General features: G+C 38.2%; 1 protein-coding gene across 2 annotated transcripts in view; it reads left to right on the top strand.

The window, feature by feature from the left end:
- acsbg2 (acyl-CoA synthetase bubblegum family member 2) overlaps positions 1–17,977 on the top strand; it is a 48,752-nt gene extending 30,775 nt beyond the window's left edge. For both annotated transcript variants that reach the window (XM_057841089.1, XM_057841088.1), the window contains exons 8-14: positions 2,427–2,603; positions 8,527–8,708; positions 8,801–9,043; positions 10,520–10,737; positions 10,814–10,953; positions 16,391–16,634; positions 16,700–17,977. In XM_057841089.1, the coding sequence (XP_057697072.1) occupies positions 2,427–2,603; positions 8,527–8,708; positions 8,801–9,043; positions 10,520–10,737; positions 10,814–10,953; positions 16,391–16,634; positions 16,700–16,818 (1,323 nt within the window). In that variant the 3' untranslated portion in view covers positions 16,819–17,977. The remainder of the gene's footprint in view (positions 1–2,426; positions 2,604–8,526; positions 8,709–8,800; positions 9,044–10,519; positions 10,738–10,813; positions 10,954–16,390; positions 16,635–16,699) is intronic.
- Positions 17,978–22,233: the final 4,256 nt, after the last annotated feature.

Below are 22,233 nucleotides of genomic sequence, written 5' to 3'. Positions count from 1 at the left end.
TTACTATGATTTGAGGCTTGAAAAGGCCCTCACATAGATGATGCTACTCGTCTGATCCTCATGTTTTTTGTGTGTAAAAGGTTTGATAGAAGTGTAATAGCCTCACTTTCACATTTGTCATCTACAACTAGACTGGGAACACAATTTTTGTTCAGTTTAGTCTGCCAGCTGTTATTTGGCTGCAGAATCCAAAACTCTAATTTTTTTTTCTAAAATCACAAGTTTTTGAACTATAGAATCCCCGTTTTCTTAAAAAATTGAAAAATAGAGTGGTACCGCTACTTATGAAAGTAATTGGTTCTGGAAGTAGTTTCGTAACTTGAAAATTCTGTAAGTAGAGACGCGTTTTCTATGTAAATTCCCTAATCCGTTCCAAATCTTTTACTATTCATAAAAAAATGCATCAAAACATTTAACAAAAACATGTTACAATTAGATCATTGCACAATAAATATAAAATCTGAGTTGTGCATAGTGTAAAAAACAAGAAAAGAGTAAATAATAAAGCTGTTGAAACACGTGGGGGCGAATGAACAGGATGCTGGGATACACACATACACATACAGTAGAGGTCCCTCTTAGTCAATTAGATGCTAGTAATGCTAGGCAATAGCCAAGGGCAGAGCAGCTATAAGTACAGTATGTTACATTCAGTAAGCCAATTAGATGCTAGTAATGCTAGGCAATAGCCAAGGGCAGAGCAGCTATAAGTACAGTATGTTACATTCAGTAAACTCTAGAAACTGCGAGTACCAGCCAATACCAGCTTTGCCTTTCATTTCCTGAAATTTCTTTCATAACAAGAGGCAATATTTTTCCGCTGAGGCGTCCTAATGTAGAGACGTTCGTAAGTAGAAGTACCACTGTACAGCACTTTACAGATGTTTATTCTATAAAAAAAAGGCATACTCTGCATTTTTATTGTATATTTATTAGGGCTGTCATAATTATCGCGTTAACGAGCGTTAATTAATTTTTTAAATTAATCACGTTAAAATATTTGACGCAATTAACGCATGCACTGAATGAGCCGCTCTCGCATTGCCTCAAACAGATTTCAGTGAGGCCGTTTATGGACATTAAGAGTGAAGAGAATGCCACCGGCCGCTTGGGGGCAGCGCAGCGCCGTTCCATACTAATGTTATTCCTTCTAATAGTGGGAGAATTAGTAGTTGTGAGACGTTTATCCTGTCGCTTTGTGCTCCACACATATTTCGGTAAGTTTGCTTTCTTTTAGTGGCAATTATGTGTCTCTTGTTGTATTTTGGGTAAGATATGCTCAGAGATATATCTGTTATAAAGGCGAGTGGACACAGGCGTTCTTTGGGCTGTGCCGTTTATTGACATACGCTTCTGCAACTCCTTCACAACAAACAGAAGTATCATTTAGTGAAAGCACAACAAAAATAATATTGCTATCTCTCAAAAAAAATAATGTTCACAAAAAGAATTCAGTCTGTAGTAATGAGGCCCTATTCTCACACAGCTAAACAACAATGCAAAGTGAACTGGCATTACTCAGAGTTTGGTCACTCATTTCTTATTATTGTTATTTTTATTCTTATTATTACCTCTACTTTTGATTGAAAACTGTACAAATGTTATTAAAACGAAAATATGAAGAGAGGTTTTATAAAATTACTAAAACTTGTAACTATAACATTTATCTTTTATGAACTACAAGTCTTACTATCCATGGATCACTTAAACAGAAAGAATGTTAATAATGCCATTTGTGGATTTATTGTTATAATAAACAAATACAGCACTTATGTACAGTATGTTGTATGTATATATCCGTCTTGTATCTTATCTTTCCATTCCAACAATAATTTACAGAAAAATATGGCATACTTTAGAGATGGTTTGAATTGCGATTAATTACGATTAATTAATTTTTAAGCTGTAATTAACTCGATTAAAAATTTTAATCGTTTGACACCCCTAATAGTTATTTAAAAAGTATATGTGGTGGCAGAGTAAATCCTCACAGCGGTTACACGTCGTGTACCTTATCAATTAGCTAAAGCACCGAATTTAAAAGTAGATACAAACTGTTAAATCAAGGAGGTACAAGGAAACTCTGCGGCTTGCTCAGTCAACTTCTGCACACACAGCAATTGCATGCAGGAGGACATTTATTTACCACGCCCACGCAGGTGCACACAATGAAGCATAGTTCAACAATATGGCTACTGTCATTATGATTGTGTGCAAGGTCTTTATGGAGTGTTCAACTTGGGGACTATCACGCTTGATGCACCAACAATTGTCAGCAATAATATTTATGCTTATATGGAGAGTAGGCTGTGGAGAAAAAACGTGACATGCTATTTAAAAAAATAAACTGCCTGCAACCATGGATTCAGCATGTCAATTTGAGTTACCATTATAAAAATCTCAACCCTTGTCTTCTTCACCTTTAGCTGACCTGGACGGCGCTCGCAACCAGCCGTCACGTACGCTTGACCGACGCCACCGAGTCCCAGGAGGTGGTGGTCAGCTACCTCCCCCTCAGCCACATCGCTGCCCAGATGGTGGACATCTGGGTTACCATGAGGGTGGGCGGAGTCACGCACTTCGCTGACCCGGACGCGCTGAAAGTGAGTTACTTTTACACGTGGGCGCTGGCCGCCCTTTTGCTCGTCACGCCTTTCGCTTGAATAGCGCTGTGTCAATTACTGTAGAAGCATAAAATCTGATATGGTTTACTTATAATTAAGCATAGAAAATCAGAAGGTCTTTTCTAAGAGGTGTCTTTTATACAGACACAAATGCTGTCAACTAAGCAAATACGATTTTGTACAGACTGCAAGGCACTCTAAATAAATGAGAATTTTCTACATGTCACAGTTGTAACCATTGAAAGTTTTCCCCAGAATTGGTATTAAATTCTGTTCTAAGTGGTCATACAGTATAAAGCCTTACATTTTACTTCAACAAATCTGCAAGCTACCAACAATAATACATTACTAAGTGGTGGTACAGATTTAAAACGGTGAATGACAATTATGAGGTTGATGAACACATAGCAACTACTTTTTAAAAAATCATAGTACTAAAACTTTGGGACCGAATTAGCTACTAACAAACGCAACAATACAAATAATGATGAGTAAGTTTGTACATAAGCGGCCGCAATGCATGCTATTATAATGATACATTTTTTTCCCATATCACGCAGCACTATTGTAAATGGTATGTAATTATTATTGTTGTTGCTGCCCTTTTAGCCTTAGTCTTTTGTACAAAAATAATTTAGTCCAAAAATGAATAAATGTTTCCATTAATTTTGAATGAACATAGAGAGACAAGCACATATTGTAGCCTCTACAAGGGCAACATCAACTTCGTGATGATAATTCACACTCCGCAGGAAAATCAGTAGACTATTTTAAATTGAATCCACCTAGAAGCCACGAACGGTATGTAATAAAACATAAAAAAAGTTGTCCAAGCTCCAAGGGTTTAAGAGGTTACTCACCACGCTAAAGTTGATGCTAATGCGACAAGTTACATTTAGTGTGTGATAGGGCTGCAGCTATCGAATATTTTAGTAATCGAGTAATCGACTGAGAATTCTATCGATTAATCGAGTAATCGGATAAAACAAATATATTTTTAGGTGAAGAGAAATTATAGATATACATGAGAAAACAAGACATTTTATCATTTTCAGTCAATCAATGTCTTTATTTTTGATGTGTATTGTTGAAAACGGCCAACAATTGCATCTCAGATGTAACTAGGATTAAAAAAAAAGACTAATTCACTATATATATATATATATATATATATATATATATATATATATATATATATATATATATATATACACACACCTAAAAATGCCTTTACGCTTGATAACACACTTCGCTTAAAAGTTACGATATTTCCCCACGTTTTTCAATTGAATTATTATTTGTGTCAAGCCATTTTTAAGTTCTAGTAAAGTTTTAAGTTAGTCTAAACTGTAAGTCCTGATAGGATCTTGAATTTTTGTTCAAAATAAATGTATGATACAGGCTGTATTGGAGCACATTAGGGACTAGTGCTAATTGGTGTTTTATCCAGCAATGACTACTGAGCTAAAATTGATAGTTAGCATTATTGAGTTTTTATTTGACACCTCATCACTCCACAACGCTATGTTATGTTAAAGCCTGTATGTAAGACACGTTAGCCACGCATCGAAAGTGGTCTTAATTAATAGAAACCTAGCCCTCCGCAGGGCTAACGTTACTTGAGCTAGTAGTGACAGTAACGTTAATCTTATATATTAGCGCTTAGCGCTCTTTGTCAGCGCTTAGCGCTCTACTGCTTTAAGATGGCGGCTGTTTGCTAACGCTGCCCAGACGCGGCCTAGTCTGTCATTGTGCATCTAGTTCAACATAAATGTGATCTCTATGAGACTCACCAGAGCTAACTGCAACTAACGTAGCATGTGCAGGCTAGTATTTTGCAACGTCAGAGTCGTTTGTAGCGGCTGTCTGCTGCAGTAAGTTTTTTTTTTTTGCTTCTTCCTCTACGCACGTGACATCAGCGCGTTGTCCCGCATTAAAAGTAGTCCGAGCAAAACGTGATGCTTAGAGCTGTCAAAATAAACGAATACTCGAGGTGAATAAAATTACTCGGATCAGTTTTTAAACTCGAGTTACTCGAGTTGCTCGAGTATTCGTTTCAGCTCTAGTGTGTGATGATGACTCAGCACAGACTTGAAAGGCTAAAGCAAAATTGTATAGTCACTTATGCCAAAATAGAAAACATGTTTTGCCATGTTTCCAAACGAGCGAGATGGAGCGCAGCCTAGCTTCAAACACATCTTAAACTTAGGGTCTCGCGGGATCTTAAAAAGTCTTGAAAGCGTTGAATTTATGAATTTGGAAATGATACCTTAAAGAGTCTTCAAAAAGTATGGAATTTTCATATCTGGGTCTTAAAATTTATGATGTATGTAACTGCTCAGTGTCTCATTTTACCTCAAAAATGTCATTTGTCATTTTGGTGAAATAAAGTAGCCTTAATAAATAAACGGGGTAGAGGAGCCAATCATTGAGAATGTAACACAGCTCCGGGTAAAAATCCCTTCCCTCGTAGGAATTTTTCTATTTCTGAAAGGTGGCAAGTCTAGTCACTGGATTCCTGTGAGAATCCCGTGTCACGATGGGAGTCCCGAGAAAATGTCATGCTCTATACTACAGTTTTTTTTTTTTTTTTTGTATACCTAGCCATACATTTTATTAGAGAGATAGAGAACTGTAAATTTAACAAAGCTTGGTTAAGTAAACAATCCTTTCGCCTTTGGCTCAAACAAGTGGATAGCCGTGTGTTCGAGGCTTTTTGCATCATATGCAAAAAACAAAAAGATTCAGCGGGTTATAATGTGAATGAAGGCACCAGAGTTTCATGCTAAGTCATCCAAGCACATAACCTCCATGAGAGGAAAGAAACAAGTTCCCTCCATTGCCACCGTTTTTCAATCTGCCTGCATAAGACAGCGAGCTGCTCTGGAGTCTGAAGAGACAAAGACTAAAGCAGTACTTCTCAAATGGTGGGGCGCGCCCCCCCAGGGGGGCGCAGAGCGATGCCAGGGGGGGCGCGAGTGACCTCGGGGAACATGCTTTTTTTTTTTTTTTTTTTTTTTGCCGTACTAGAATAAAGTGTACTTGCACATCCACTCCGTGGGTGGCAGTGGCGCTCTCATTTTCAAAGTGCGTGCAGTATTTTTGAAGTAAGCAAGAGCACACGGAAGAGACTCATGCAGAGCTGGACTCACGCAGCGACCCACTGTCTTTCTCACGTGTCCGGCCGAGAAGTGCCGTTTTCGGCTTGGGATCGTCACGACCACCGCCCTCACCTACGGTTCTCCCTCGGCCGCCGAGAATGCGCTTTTTTCGGGCCGTTTGCCTTTGACTTTTAATATAGTGGGAAATGAGGAAAGACCACTGTTTACTGAGTCTAAAAATAATTATAGCGGAGAAGCCAAATCAGTTAAGACGCCACTTAAAGACATTAGACCTCAATCTCATTGATAAGCCGCTTGATTGTTTTTCAGCGAAAATGTGCCGAATATTGCCAATTGTCACAATCGTCCCGCTTTGTCAGTGTTATATCAGTAAACCAGTGAGCACTGTGGTGAATCAGCGAAAATAAAAACTTTCCTTCTGTCCAGAGACCTTTTTCCCCCCTTCTATTCAGTTTTGTTTTTTTTCGGTCAAATTTTTTGGCATGTTGTCCTGAAGAGTAAATGTTTCTAATCAATTTGAATTTGTTATTATTTACTGATTTTATTACATTTTATTTTTCAGTATCAAATGGTCAAAAATGTACCTTGAGTGTATTTTTACAGTTTGGATGTGACTTTTTTTTTTTTTTTTAACTTCAGGCAAAATGATGCGCATTAAGTCTTTTCTGTTACAAGCAACACAATGTTAAAAAAGTTATACTTTATTATAAGTTGATCTATGTTACTTTTTTTCTTTAATAGAAAAAAAAGGACACAATGTTAGGCTGAGGCGTACTTATAATAGTAATATAGACGAATGATACTATTTACAGTGGCGGCAGAGAGTTGGGGGGGGGCGCGAAACATTTACGTCTTCCTTGGGGGGGCGTAACAGAAAATAATTGAGAAGCACTGGACTAAAGCCAGTCAGCAAGCTGTTAATGTAAGCGAAGTGACAGCAGCTAACACTAGCCACCTAGCTGCTAGTGCTGCAGCCCACCTACATTCCAGCCCAGCTACGTTTGCTAGTGGGTTTGCTTGAGTGGATCTATGCACATCGTTTGGGTCCACAGCAACCATGAAAGCAGAGGTGTTTTGGTTGCCCGAGAGTTTAAGATGATGCTCGCTACGCTAAATGGTAATGCTAACAAGACCGCCTCTTCTTGGCCTGTAGCCTGTGCCTGCGCTGTGGTGGTGTCGTGTGAGTAGCCTATTCAATACGCTGCATTCTTACATCCTTCACACATTCCACATTTCCACTTTCGGGAAATAAATCAACACAAACTCACTGATTTTGTTTTTCTTTGTCAATATGACTGTGAAATAGGTAGGGGTGTGTCATCTTGGGCACCCCACGATTCGATTCAATTACGATTCTGGGTGCTCCGATTTGATTATAGAACGATGATCACGGTATTAACAATGATCACAGTTATCACGATTATCACAATTATCGATTCATCATACATTACTAATTAATAAAGTAGCCAAACAAATTTATTTCCCTTATTTATTTGAAATATCTCAAAGATTCAACAGGAACGATGGAAACATGGCCATACAACAAAAAGCTGCCCTTAAACTGCTTTTTTTTTTGTTTTGTTTATTTACAAGAAAGTGCAAAAACATTAACCATTTTAAAGGCAGTACTTATTTCTCAACCTGCCTAAGCAACAAGAAGGTGCAAAAACCTTAGCTGTTTTAAAGGCAGTACTTATTTCTCTAAACAATACAATACAATAAATTAACACATTTTTTGGAAACAAAGTGACTTTTGAAATAAGACTTCTTTTAACCAATATACTTTGTTTTCACAGATTTCTGTACTATTTCACATGTTTGTGGTTTTACCGCTGTACTTAATCCTGGTTTTAAACGTTCTGCATCCGGAGTAACTTTTGTACATCACCAAACAACGTGCTAATTAGCATAGCGATCGGCGCTAACTAGTAACATCTCAAAAACAACAATAAAAACTAAACAGTACAAGAGGGTTTGTCTACTCCCCTCTGATAGACGGACACGGGACTTAGCAAAACACGAGGGACTTTTTCCAAATAACACAACTTCAAACTACTGCTGGACAACTGAACGACAAGAAGCAACGAACTATCTCTCTTGCCCTCTCTCTCTAAAAAATAAGTTGCGCACACAAGCGCGACCGCCGGGTCCCTGCCTGTCTCATACACAAATTTATTTTCCAATCTTTTGAAAAGGAGTAAATCTCCCGGTCAGTAACCGGCAGCATCCATCATAACGTTGCGCGTGCGTCCGTTAAAGGTGTCCAGATGGCAGACGTGTCTTGAATTTCATTCCCCTACGAGCGGCTGTCATAACGTTATTAGGTAAAATCATCGTTTTTGAATCTTTATGAATCGTAATCGAATCGTCATTTGTCGAATCGTAATGCATCAATTTTTTTTTTTTTAACTGCTTTAGGAATCGGTATTAAGTTTTTAAGAAAAGGTCTTAAGTCTGAAATTTCACTTGTGGAAACCTGTAGGAACCCTGTAAACTCCGGTGAGGGGAGTAAGGGAGACGCTTGCTACGATGCAAGCAGACATACGCCTTGGCGTACAATATGAAAATGTCCCGTATCATGAACATATGACCAGAACATATGTCGCATTTACGTCTGGTTGTCATCCCATCAAACGAAAACTGGCATTCGTCTCGTCATGTTCTAGTCTCCCAAGCCATGTTTTTAGCTCGTAATCGTCATGAAAATTTTGTTCGTCGACAAAATATTTACATTATCGTCATTGTTGACAAAAACAACAATGCTGCTGTGTTGTTCTCAGGGCTCTCTGGTGAACACCATGAAGGAAGTGCGACCGACTGCCTTTATGGGGGTCCCACGTGTGTGGGAGAAGATGCAAGAGAAGATGAAGGCCACCGGTGCCAAGTCATCCACTGTCCGCCGTAAAGTTGCTGCCTGGGCCAAAGATGTGGGTCTGCACACCAATCTGAGCAAGATGAATCAGTACGTACACACTTGACATCTCCTATTTCGGATATTTCACGATCCGTTTCAAGACTTCAAGCGGCTGTCTGACGATCGGTGTTGTTTTGCAGAAACGGCGCAATGGACCACACGCCATTGAGCTATCAAATAGCCAAGAAGCTTGTGTTCAAGAAAGTGCGCAAGGCTCTGGGCCTGGACCGTTGCCACAGGTGCTATACGGGCGCCGCCCCTATCACACGGGACACGCTGGAGTTCTTCCTCAGTTTGGACATTCCGTTGTATGAGCTGTACGGCATGAGCGAGAGCACCGGACCCCACACCATCTCCCTTCCCAGTGCCTTTCGGCTCACCAGGTATGTCTGTTTGCTTCAACACTTTCAGGGACAGTGGTCATTACAGTGGACAACTATTCAAAAGTAGAAGCTTAAGACCTTTAAAGGGATCCACGGATAGAAAGACATGTAGATCTTAAAAGATAAATGTTAGTACAAGTTATAATAATTTGATATTAAAACTCCGGCTTAATGTTTTCGTTTCAATAATATTTGTAAAATTATTTTAACTAGTAGATCGTCATTGTTTTTGACGTTGCTGGGCGATGACGTCACAGGGCCACGCTGCCGTATTTCCCAGTGTCACTCTTTTAAAAAAAAAAAAAAAAAAAAAAAAAAAATGTGTCACTCCATATTATGTAAGGTAGTGATTTAAATACGCCAAAAGGTGTCAATGGCGAGTTTTAAATTAATTTGGGATCAAGCCAATGTGTGCGTTTTGTCCCTTGACTGACACCGTAGTTTTTCTATATTGCACAATAGGGTGTACGGCAGAGAGAAAGGAAAGTGGACACAGGCGTTCAGTTTCGTAGCTCGGCCCGCCCCGTTTACTGGCATAAGCTTCAGTATCTCCTTCACGACAAACATAAGTATCATATAATGAAAATACAACAAAAATAATATTCATGTTTCTCAAAAAATAATGTTCACAAAAAGAAAGTGCTTCAATCTGTATTAATGAAGCCCTGTTGTCACACAGATAAACAATACAAAGAGAACTGGCATTCAAAAATTCACAATCAAAATATATATGCATAATACACATAAAACTTAGTCAAGGTTCGGTCAAATTCTATTTAAACATTTTAGCAACTTGTTTAGCTCAACAAATACACTGGATGGCAATATTTAGTCACAATATACAAACTATGATGCTGGGAGCCATTATCAAGTCTTGTTTGTCTTGTTTGTTTGTTGTGACTGACTCGACTACGGCGTCAGTTGATGGAAAAAACAGCACTCATTGTCTTGAGCTCCTATTAATTTAAAACTTTCCAATGACAACTTGTGGTGTATTTAAATCCCTACCTTACATAGTTAAAGAGTGACACTGTGAAGTATGGCAGCGTGGCCATGTGAGGTCACCGCCGTGCGACGTCAACAACAATGGCGAGCTACTAGTTTATTTTTTATTTAAAATTTTACAAATTTTATTAAAACAAAAACATTAAGAGGGGTTTTAATGTCATACCATTGTAACTCGTATTATTATTTATTTTTTAAGAAATACATGTCTTTCTATCCAAGGTACCCTTTAACATTAATAAAAACAGAAATACACTGCTTATGATGCAATGGTTGTTGCCATTGATGGCAATACGGTATATGTCCAATTCATTTAAACCTGAAAGACTGACTGTGAATGCTGATGTTTCAGTGCAATTGTCCATTTTGACTGGGACTTCATTTATTCGACACCCTTAGTCAAATGGATTGGACGTCTTGTGGCGTCAATACCTGCCAATGAGTTTAAAACCTTTATTTTTTCTCCTACAGCTGTGGCAAGGAGCTCCCAGGTTGTAAGACAAAGCTGTACAATCCAGACAAGGACGGCAACGGTGAAATCTGCTTCTGGGGTCGCCACGTCTTCATGGGCTACCTCAACATGGCCGACAAGACTGAGGAATCATTGGATTCCGACGGCTGGTTGCATTCCGGCGACCTCGGCAAACGCGACAGCAAGGGATTCCTCTTCATCACTGGGCGGATTAAAGGTGTGCTTGGAGAATGACGGACCTGCAGTGTAACTCAAGAAATGGTCTGTAGGGTAAACTCTTCTTGTCATTTCAGAGTTGATCATCACAGCAGGCGGAGAGAACATCCCTCCCGTGCCCATCGAGGACGCGGTCAAGGAAGCCCTGCCTTTCATCAGCAATGCCATGCTGATAGGCGACAAGAAGAAATTTCTGACAATGCTACTCACCATTAAGGTAAGACAAAACACGAAAGGATATCATCTTTTAAATCATAATACTTAACAAAATATGATGATATCATGACAGCAGCTGTAAAGTGTTGTCATGTTTTCTAAGTATAGCAGCCACATGATTTTATGCTTCCTTTATAGTGTCGTAACTGCAAGTGAACACACATTCAAGTTGTATTTTCTACTGGAAAACTGGGAATTAATTTTCATACCTTAGTTTTCCGCGATGAGACAACTTTGAAAATGGCGTAAATTGAACCGAAACCTGCATAATAACTGTACACAGTTATAGAATTCTTATTTTTTTATTTTAAAATAATTTTAGTTTTACATAGCGAAATACACGGGTTAGCACTTGGTTAACAGTCTGGGTAGAACACTCATGTAAATGTACTAGTTTACAGTGCAGTAGTGCATTTGACAGCATGATTTAATGGCACACCGAGATGACTCATTGAGACGGCATGCATTTCTATACCTGTCTAACAACGCAAGAGATGGAGCATCATCAAAACCTCAAAACAAGTGTTTCAAGACACTATCGCACTACAAAATGGATACAAATCATCTTTCCCAGAGAACGTGAAGGCAACATCAGATCTCTGAAGATGTAACCTCATACTGCCATCTGGTGGCAAGCATACATATCATGTAATATCATTAGGTAGGAATTTACTCTATGTAACCACACCCTGCCATCTGGAGGCCAGCGTAAATCATGTAATATCAATAGGTGGGAATTTACTCTACAGCAAGGGTCCCCAACCGTTTTTGCACCACAGACTGGTGTGATTTGGGTCTTTTTTTCACGGACCGGTGTTCTGTCAAATTTTGCACCCTTACAAAATTTTGCTCCCAAAGCTTTTGTGGCAGTGAAAAAAGCCCTTTTTATATTCAGTTGGACTCTAAATGTTATCCAACGGTGCTAAAAAAGTATTTACATCATAAACAACACGAAAATGGCGTGAATTCATGCTTAACGACACTGTGAAGTCGTTAAGTGAGAGCTCCGTGCAGTTGTTGTGTGCAGCGAACATGGCAAACGTTAGCAAAAGTTAATATTCCTTTCTTTAAAGAAAGTTTGTAGTGTGTACTGTGGAATCGCTGCATTCGCGGTCATTTTCAACGTTACGTGCATGCCAAATTTGTCAGAACACCAGCAATGTGCAGCAGAAAAATACAGCAAATATGAAATAACATTTGTTTTTAGCCCCGTCGTGTTAAGTGCAGGGGAAATACAACTCACCCGCTGAATCAACTGTGGGAGGCCTGAGCTTGTTTCGTTGAGACGAGATAGTCACGAGATGGGAGAGTGAGAGAAGCCCGCTTCACAAAGATACGATGTTGGAAATTGTTGCACAGTTTTCAGTGCTCTCCTAGCGATGTCAGGATATTCCGATCTGACTTTAATCCAGAACCTCGGTAAAGATGTTGTCTCAAATGTAAGTTTAAGGTCGCCGTGATTTGCGATCTCTACAAGCTGATTTTCCTGTTCCACAGACATGATCGAATCACTCGATGTATTCACATACGGGTCACGAATCCAGTCTTTCGCAGTTCGTGGGTCATTAGTGATTGGGAAGTAGCATAGATTTTGTTTTCTTCGAGGTTATAGGCTCATCTTCTGGCTCGTCAGGTGCCCTTTTCCCCGTAAAAAATCTGTCCAATTTGTAGTGTGGGGGCCAAGTATTTCCGGGAACAAATGTGATGCTCCCGCCCTACGTCATACATCATTATCGAGGACATGCGCACATAGATATACAAAACAAGATGTACTGCTAGCAGTCCAATCAATGGATTTCTATGACGACATTCTATCCTGTAGTATTATATCTAGAGTAGACAGGGATATTGGTGTATTAAGGGGCACACGCCAAAGTTAATTTGGCCAGAATGCAGTGGTCAATAAAATGTGTTACTTTGAGATATCTGGGTTTAATATGTTTTGAAAAAAAAAATCCATTGAACAGGACTTTTATTTTTCAAAACATATTAGCAAATTGGAACATACGTATAATGTTAAGTTAAAATACATTTTAAAAAAAAACAAACAAAAAATAACAAATATTCTAAATAAAATGAAAATAAATGCTGTCCTTAACCCACAGCCACAGCTTAACATTATTACCATCAGAACAAAAACAATTGAATTATTTTTAGGGCTGTCAAAATTATCGCGTTAACGGGCGGTAATTAATTTTCTTAATTAATCACGTTAAAATATTTGACGCAGTTAACGCACATGGCCGGCTCGAACAGATTAAAATGACAGCACAATGTCATGTCCACTTGTTAATTGTGTTTTTTGGTGTTTTGTCGCCCTCTGCTGGCGCTTGGGTGCGACTGATTTTATGGGTTTCAGCACCATGAGCATTGTGTAATTATTGACATCAATAATGGTGAGCTACTCGTTTATTTTTTGATTGAAAATTTTTACAAATTTTATTGAAACGAAAACAGTAAGAGGGGTTTTAATATAAAATTTCTATAACTTGTACTAACATTTATCTTTTAAGAACTACAAGTCTTTCTATCCATGGATCGCTTTAACAGAATGTTAATGTTAATACCATCCTGTTGATTTATTGTTATAATAACCAAAGTCAGTACTTATGTACAGAATGTTAAATGTATATATCTGTTTTGTGTCTTATCTTTCCATTCCAACAATAATTTACAGAAAAATATGGCATATTTTATAGATGGTTTGAATTGCGATTAATTACGATCAATTAATTTTTAAGCTGTGATTAACTCGATTAAAAATTTTAATCGTTTGACAACCCTAATTATTTTCCATAAAACACACGTGTGTATGACTCGTATCATGTTTACATTATACACACGCTTTGTCAACACAGACAGTTGCTAGAGAGAAAATAAACATGTTTAACCAACGCTAGACACTAAACACGCTGAGTTAACTCTCGTAGCTGGTGGGAAACGTTCATTGCAGTGTTTACTAACCTTAAATTTTGTATAAATCAGAAATCATATTGGAGGTGTTGCCTCCTCAGCAGCCACCCTCCGCAAACATGTTTTACATATCAGTTGGCCTTCCTTCTCTAAGCCGCGGCCGACTAACTTTTCTGTCGCAGAGGTATTACCATACCAGCGATTTCGTTTTCTTCGGTAGGGGAAAAGTTCAGGAGTTTCACCTCCTCCAGCCATCGTGTAGCACAGCTGACTGAGACAACAACCGGCTGTGGAGGGTTTAGCCTTGTAGCTGCAAGCGAGGGTTTCTCCCTGCATTTTTGGGACATAAAAAACCGCTAATACGTAGGGACGGTTCGACGGAAAATTTTAGCGGTTTTGAAACCGTGAAGTTTTCATACCACGGTATACCTCGAAACCGGTAATCGGCGGATGTCTACTCACGAATATTTGTCGTTAATTCCATATCAATACATTTGACTAATAAATATGTACAGTGGGACAAATAAGTATTTAGTCAACCACTGATTGTGCAAGTTCTCCCACTTGAAAATATTAAAGAGGCCTGTAATTGTCAACATGGGTAAACCTCAACCATGAAAGACAGAATGTGGAAAAAAACATAAAATCACATTGTTTGATTTATAAATAATTTATTTCCAAATAAGAGTGGAAAATAAGTATTTGGTCACCTACAAACAAGCATGATTTCTGTATGTCAAAGAGATCTAACTTCTTCTAAACCTCAACCATGAGAGACAGAATGTGGAAAAAACCCCAGAAAATCACATTGTTTGATTTTTAAAGAATTTATTTGCAAATCATGGTGGGAAAAAAGTATTTGGTCATTACCAAAAGTTCATCTCAATACTTTGTTATGTACCCTTTGTTGGTAATAGCGGAGGCCAAATGTTTTCTGTAACTCTTCACAAGCTTTTCACACACTGTTGCTGGTAGTGCAACTGTGATGTTTTGGGGCTGTCGTTGGGCAACACGGACTTTCAACTCCCTCCACAGATTTTCTATGGGGTTGAGATCTGGAGACTGGCTAGGCCACTCCAGGACCTTAAAATGCTTCTTACGAAGCCACTCCTTTGTTGCCCTGGCTGTGTGTTCGGGATCATTATCATGCTGAAAGACCCAGCCACATCTCATCTTCAAGGCCCTTGCTGATGGAAGGAGATTTTCACTCAAAATCTCTCGATACATGGCCCCATTCATTTTTTCCTTTACACAGATCAGTCGTCCTGGTCCCTTTGCAGAAAAACAGCCCCAAAGCATGTTTCCACCCCCATGCTTCACAGTGGGTACAGTGTTCTTCAGATGCAATTCAGTATACTTTCTCCTCCAAACACGAGAACCTGTGTTTTTATTAAAAAGTTCTATTTTGGTTTCATCTGACCATAACACATTCTCCCAGTCCTCTTCTGGATCATCCAAATGCTCTCTAGCGAACCGCAGATGGGCCCGGACGTGTACTGTCTTCAGCAGGGGGACACGTCTGGCAGTACAGGATTTGAGTCCCTGGCGGCGCATTGTGTTACTGATGGTAGCCTTTGTTACTGTGGTCCCAGCTCTCTGTAGGTCATTCACTAGGTCCCCCCGTGTGGTTCTGGGATTTTTGCTCACCGTTCTTGTTATCATTTTGACGCCACGGGGTGAGATCTTGCATGGAGCCCCAGATCAAGGGAGATTATCAGTGGTCTGGTATGTCTTCCATTTTCCAATAATTGCTCCCACAGTTGATTTCTTTACACCAAGCGTTTTACCTATTGCAGATTCAGTCTTCCCAGCCTGGTGCAGTCTACACAATTTTGTCTCTGGTGTCCTTCCACAGCTCTTTGGTCTTGGCCATAGTGGAGTTTGGAGTGTGACTGACTGAGGTTGTGGACAGGTGTCTTTTATACGGATAATGAGTTAAAACAGGTGCCATTAGTACAGGAAACTAGTGGAGCCTCGTTAGACCTCGTTAGAAGAAGTTACACCTCTTTGACAGCCAGAAATCTTGCTTGTTTGTAGGTGACCAAATACTTATTTTTCACTCTAATTGGGAAATAATTCTTGAAAAATCAAACAATGTGATTTTCTGTTTTTTTTTTCCACATTCTGTCTCTCATGGTTGAGGTTTACCCATGTTGACAGTTACAGGCCTCTCTAATCTTTTCAAGTAGGAGAACTTGTACAATTGGTAGTTGGCTAAATACTTATTTGCCCCACCGTATGTTGCTGTGGTGATTCTGTTTATGTTGGATAGTTTTATGTTGCAGCACCACTTGATAGATTTCTACGTGGTAGATCAGTTTGTCAGTTCATAATAAAATTAGGGGTTTCATAATTGTTGAATATTATTTTACCAAATATTTTGTGTTATATCATGGCAAATTGCTCTCGAGACATAAAATGGTCCATATCTGAGATTTTATTCTGTATTGCACAGTAATAGATAAATTTGCAGAAAAATGACTCACCGCCGATCACTGATCTCACGACGCTTTATTGCCCTCCAGTGCGAGGTGAACGCCGATGGCGCTCCGCTGGACGAACTCGCTCCGGAGGCATTGGAAATGTGCAAGAAAGCGGGCAGCAAGTCCACCCGTGTCTCAGAACTGGCGGGCGGCCGCGATCGCGCCATCAACGCGGCAATCCAGGAGGGCATCAACCGTGTCAACGAGAGAGCCACTTCCAACGCTCAGCGCATTCAGAAGTGGTACATTTTGGAGAAGGACTTTTCCATCGCTGGGGGCGAGCTGGGTAAGTTGTAAAAAGTGGAAAAGTAAACACTTATCATTGGTGACATCTTGACTCTTTTTGCGCAGGACCCACCATGAAGCTGAAGCGGCCCACTGTTTCCAAAATGTACAGAGAGCATATCGAAAACTTCTACAGAGAAGTGACGTCTCCGACAACTCCCGACAACCCGCTGTCCCCCAAATAGAGACGAGAGCGGCTCACGCATGCAACTCGCTCATTTCTCGCATTTATTCATCTGCTCGTTACCTGATGTTTTCTTTTGATGGCCTTACTTGTTTTGGTTTACATGTGTGGATAAGAGGAAACCATTGTGCATTGAATTAGCTTTTTGGCTCTTGAAGATATTGTGCATAAGTTAAATTCAACTATTTATTTTCCCGTTACGTACCGATGTGAAGTACCAACAAGAAAGCTTTTTTGTTATGATTATTGCACTGCTACACTTAAGAAAAAGATGTTGCGTTTAAGAAAAAAGAAGCTATTTTTGGTTAGCATGGGGCTAATTAACCTCAGGAGAAACATTTGTGAAATGCCAAACTTTTTTTCCTGTTGTTTTAGCAGTCCTTCAAGGATTTAAAGCAAATGCTTTGTTCATTTGAAGAAAAAAACAGTAAATTGTTTGCAGATTCTACTCTTTATCCGTTGAAAACATTATGAAAGCCAATATATGTGAAGCTTTGGGGCTGATGAAGCCTGTTTAACTTGTGTGTTCACTTGCTGTGCTCTTACATGGTATTGTTTTGTAAAATACTGCTGCTTAAAACCTATGTTCTTTGGTTTTCACTTAATAGTGCAAGTAGGTGATAAATGTCACAACGTTGGATTATAGTAAAATGGTTACACATTAGCTACCTTGGAGTAGTCTATCGAACTTTATGCAACTTATATCAAACGTTATAACTCAACAGCCACATGCATTTAGCTTCCCAGATGTTTCCTACTTGAAAACAAAGTATGATGGAATCCAAAGAGCTGTAACTTAAATGAAGAGAATGTTGTAGCACTCCGGTTGATTGTTGAGAAATGGTGGCTTTGGTGACAGGGTCACTCAAATTATCTGAAGTTCAGGGTTTATGTGGTGTAATTTAAGATATCTACTGTGATTTTTTTGTTTGTTTATATGAGGGGGCTAGGTATGTGACTGTGCTTTCCTCCTGTTATCAGATTTTTTTTATGTCATCCATCATTCCATGTGTTCTAATGAAGGACGTACAATATGTTTTATGTTCAACTGTAATTGAAAGCAAGCATCAAGCTGAAAAGCTTCCGGAAAACTCGACTAAAGCAGTTCGTCAACACTGTTAATACTGTACCCAATAGTAAAATAAAAGTTGTACATCTTACTGTCTTGTGTTGTGTCTTTAATGTTTTCTTGTTCATTGTATAGATTTAGGTGATTATTTACAGAGCCTCTAATGGGACTCGGCAGAAATAAATTTAAACCACATGGTGCACACTATAAACAATCGGACAAAGTAATTGTGACGATGTGTAGGAAATGCAGTAATATATAGTTGAGTCCAAGATTAAAGTAAAGCCCAACTAAGTCCTATATTATTTTTAGCATGCCAAAACTGCTGGTGTCCCATGCACGCTTGCAGTTTGTGGCCTATAAAAGGGAGCTTTTTGGTGCGCACCAGGATGGTTTCAATTTATTTCTGTTGATGTCCCTTTGGGGGCTCCTTGTTAACCCAAGTGACGATTTTTGGTCATTTTAAAAAAACCTGTTTTTTTTTTCAAACTGAAGACTTTTAACCATTTGTAGAACAGTTGACTGTCATTTTAAAAATATATATGGCGGAAAACAGACAAGACTGAAAAAGGAGTTTCTGCTCTTGCACTCTATACAAGAAACTGCTGTATTTTAAGCCAAAACAACTGTTGTTTTTGATAGAACAATATGTCTATATGCTGCCATAGCAGATTCATGGCGCATTAAGCCCCGGAACTATTTTTAATTTGTCCGTTTTACCCTGAAAACCCCCATTTACAGACGTCACGCAACCGCTTTTGTTTCAACCTAGCCATAAAACAAAGGTAATTATATTTATTATTCAAAATGTCTGTCGTTTTTAGCTTAGATTCATTAATTGGTGTCTAATATTTAGCTTAAAAAAAAACAAAAAAACTACTTTAAAAAATTATTCACTCGCATATTTTAAAAATTTTAAACAAAGTACGTCACAATGTAAAAATTGGTGTTTGTAAAAAAGTCACGGATATCGACCTCATAACTATCGCTTAATTGTATTTTTTCGTTCCTGTCGCATTTTCCCCAATATTTTAGATGATAAATAATCGATCCAAAAAAAAAAAAAAAAAAGTTTAAAAGGGTAAACATGAAAAAACAAATCTCGAGCACTCCTTGATGTCTGCGATTTCTGCATCGCGACCCTTGTTATATTACCATGTTTCACCCATAAAATTCCCCCAAAATCCGGCTGTGGCCATTCACAGCTTTGTCTTGACGCTCAGTGATACATGCGACATGGAGTTTTTGGATCGAAACAAGGCAAGTACGCAATAATGTCTCCTTAAAGTCATGGCATCTGTAATTCTGCTCTCGTGTGCTCTTACCTCCAGATAGGATTTTGCTGTTTTAAAAACTTTTTAAAAAATGCCCTCCTGCTCAAAATTTTTCTTCCCCCAGAAAATTGAGATTTTAAGCTTTCCAATGATTTATCACACATGCATATCAGACAATTTTGAACATTGGCTAAATTGGGGGTCTCAGAGCGGAACTTCAAGTCACCTGAGTGTTTTCCGCCATATATATTATGTTATACATTGTCATATAATAAAAACTAATGCACTCAAGTTTTTTTCATAGTATTTAACTCCTTGCATGCCATTGACGACGATAAACGCCCAATTTATTGAAACCGGGAAGATTGGCTGTGAATGCTTATGTTTCAGTGCCACTGACTGCGCTATATATCCAATTCATTTTGACTTGGAAGTATGGAGGACAAGAGTACAAAAATTATTAATTAAAGTTATTAAAAGTGTCATTGAAATGCTTCTATTTCAATATTTATTTAACTTTTTATGTATTTATTTCAATATATATTTAATTATTTCAACATTTATTTCCATTTTTATTTCAATATTTATTTAATATATATTTATTTCAATTTTTATTCTATTTATTTTTTTCAATTTTTATTCATTTCACTCTTGTTCTCCTTGTACTGCATGAAATAATTTTATACTTATTTAGTTTTTGCACTCCTAGTTCTCCATATCAATGGCAGCAAATGAGGGCTCTCAAAGGGGTTAAGAATAGCAATAGAGAAAGATCAAAAATGGGTTTCCGTAATAATACTGACACCTAGTGGCGTTTTGTAGCTAGTGCTGGCATCAATAAGTTATTTCTTAGCGTGAATGAAAACAGAAAAGATTTCATTGTATTTATTTTTGATCATTTGCCCCTCCCTATGGAAGAAAAAATAAAAATATATATTCATATATAATATATAAAAAATAAATAAATTCAATGCAATCTTTTCTGTTCTCATTCACGGTAAGAAAAAAATGTATTGATCCCAAACCTAGCTACAGAGCGCCATTAGGTGTCAGTATTATTCTAGAAACCAATCTCTGATCTTTCTCCATTGCTATTCTTAACCCCACGTAGAGCACTCGTTGGCCGCCATTGACGGCGCTAGACGTCCAATATATTTTTGACTGAGAGGGCTGGCAGCAATTATTCGCTGTCAACCCTCCCAATCAAATTTGATTGGACCTGTAGCATCATCAACGGCAATGAAATATGAGCATTATTACCATGAAAATTTAAAGTTATTATTTTAGTGTTATTGGGGGACATAAATATTTTTGTTTTTAATTTCATGAATTTAGTTTTTATATTTTATTAAAGGGTACCTCGGACTTAAAGACTTGCGGGCTCTAGTAAGCCGCAATTGTTCTCTTGTACTAAAACATGTTATTAGAAACGCATAAAATATTGAGATTGATTTAAAAGTCTTCAATATTTAGTACATGTTTTGAATTGACCCAACCATGATTATGTGAATGATTTTCATTATGTTCAGAATTAGGCACATTTACACCCTTCTTAATAGCTGAATGTGCCAGTCCATTTTTTTTTTTAAACCTCAAATGCAAGTCCGATTGGCTGATGACTTGATCCCTCCCCACCCATGCCACACACACAGCCCCAACAGAAATACATGTCGACAATATGCCTTCTCCTCCGCCCCCTTCAAAGAGGAGGGATATATTTTTTTTTTTTTCAGCCAGCAGCAGCATCAGCAGCCACTGTAAGTAACAAAAAAAGACGTCAATGTTGTGGAGGTGAGAAACACCACTAATTTTGCTACTGAAAGTCTGACCTATTTCTGAGTTAGAAAAATATTAAACTGTGTGAACTTGCTAACCTGCAAAACTCGATAAGGAAGCTGCTAAGAGAGAAGTGTCACGCCCCCACGCAAAAAGTGTACATGCATATTATTCGGTTATATCCATAGGCAGAGTTTGACTTTTGGGGCGGGGGGGGGGCACAACATGTTGATGACCCCGAAATGCAGTGTCAGCAATAAAGTTAACTTACAAGAATATTTATAATACTAAGTTGACATTTTTTTTTGTTTCCGATCATTCTTGAGGGCAATTCTAAATCAGGCTGCTTGGACAATACTTTACGCCAAGATCGTCATCCATTGAATATGGTACGCCTACCGGTGTCATGCCAATGTAATTACCCCATTCAAAAATTGTATCCTCTGGGCGGAGCCATATGGAGGTAGATTTGTTTCTTTTTTATTCAATCAAAAAATTTAAAAAGTTGCTTCAATCAAAATATATATTTTCAACCCCCCCCCAAAAAGTCACTGCTATCAAAAAAAAATTGTGTTAGAATGCAAAAATAAATTTGAAACTCAAAAAAATGCATGTGAAAGCAATTTTTCTTTGATTTTTTATTTTTTTTATTATGTCGTATTTTTTTTTTCATTCAAGCAACTTTTTTTGAAAAATAAAACTGCCCTCCTCTAATATTTTTTTTCCTGCAAAGCAAATGACCGTCTAAGGTGCTAGTCACATGATCTGTTTGAAAAATAATTTTGACCCATTATAAAAATATTTTTTTTTGTTCATTTCATTCATTTTTGTAGCAGTTTCATTGCTTTACAACTTGTATATGGCAGAAAACAGACCAGACTGAAAAAGCAGTTTCTGCTCTTACACTCCTCTTTAAAAGAAACTGCTGATTTTTAAGACAAAACAACTGTTGTGTTTGATAGAACAATATATCTATATGCTGCCATAGCAGATTCATGGCACATTAAGCCCCAGAACTATTTTTAATTTGTCGGTTTTACCCTGAAAACCCCCGTTTACAGACGTCGCGCAACCGCTTTTAACCCAGCCATAGAACTAAGGTAATTAATTATATTCATTATTCAAAATATCTGTCATTTTTAGCTTAGAATCGTTAAGTGATGTCTTATATTTCGTTTAAAAAAATAAAATAAAACGACTTTAAAAAAATTTTCACTCGCATAAACTTTTAAACAAATGACGTTACAATGAAATAATTGGTGTCTGTAAAAAAGTCACGGATCTCTACCCCATAACT

This window comes from Corythoichthys intestinalis, chromosome 7 (assembly GCF_030265065.1).
Source record: "Corythoichthys intestinalis isolate RoL2023-P3 chromosome 7, ASM3026506v1, whole genome shotgun sequence".
Taxonomy (NCBI): Eukaryota; Metazoa; Chordata; class Actinopteri; order Syngnathiformes; family Syngnathidae; genus Corythoichthys; species Corythoichthys intestinalis.
This window is presented reverse-complemented; position numbering and strand designations above follow the sequence as displayed.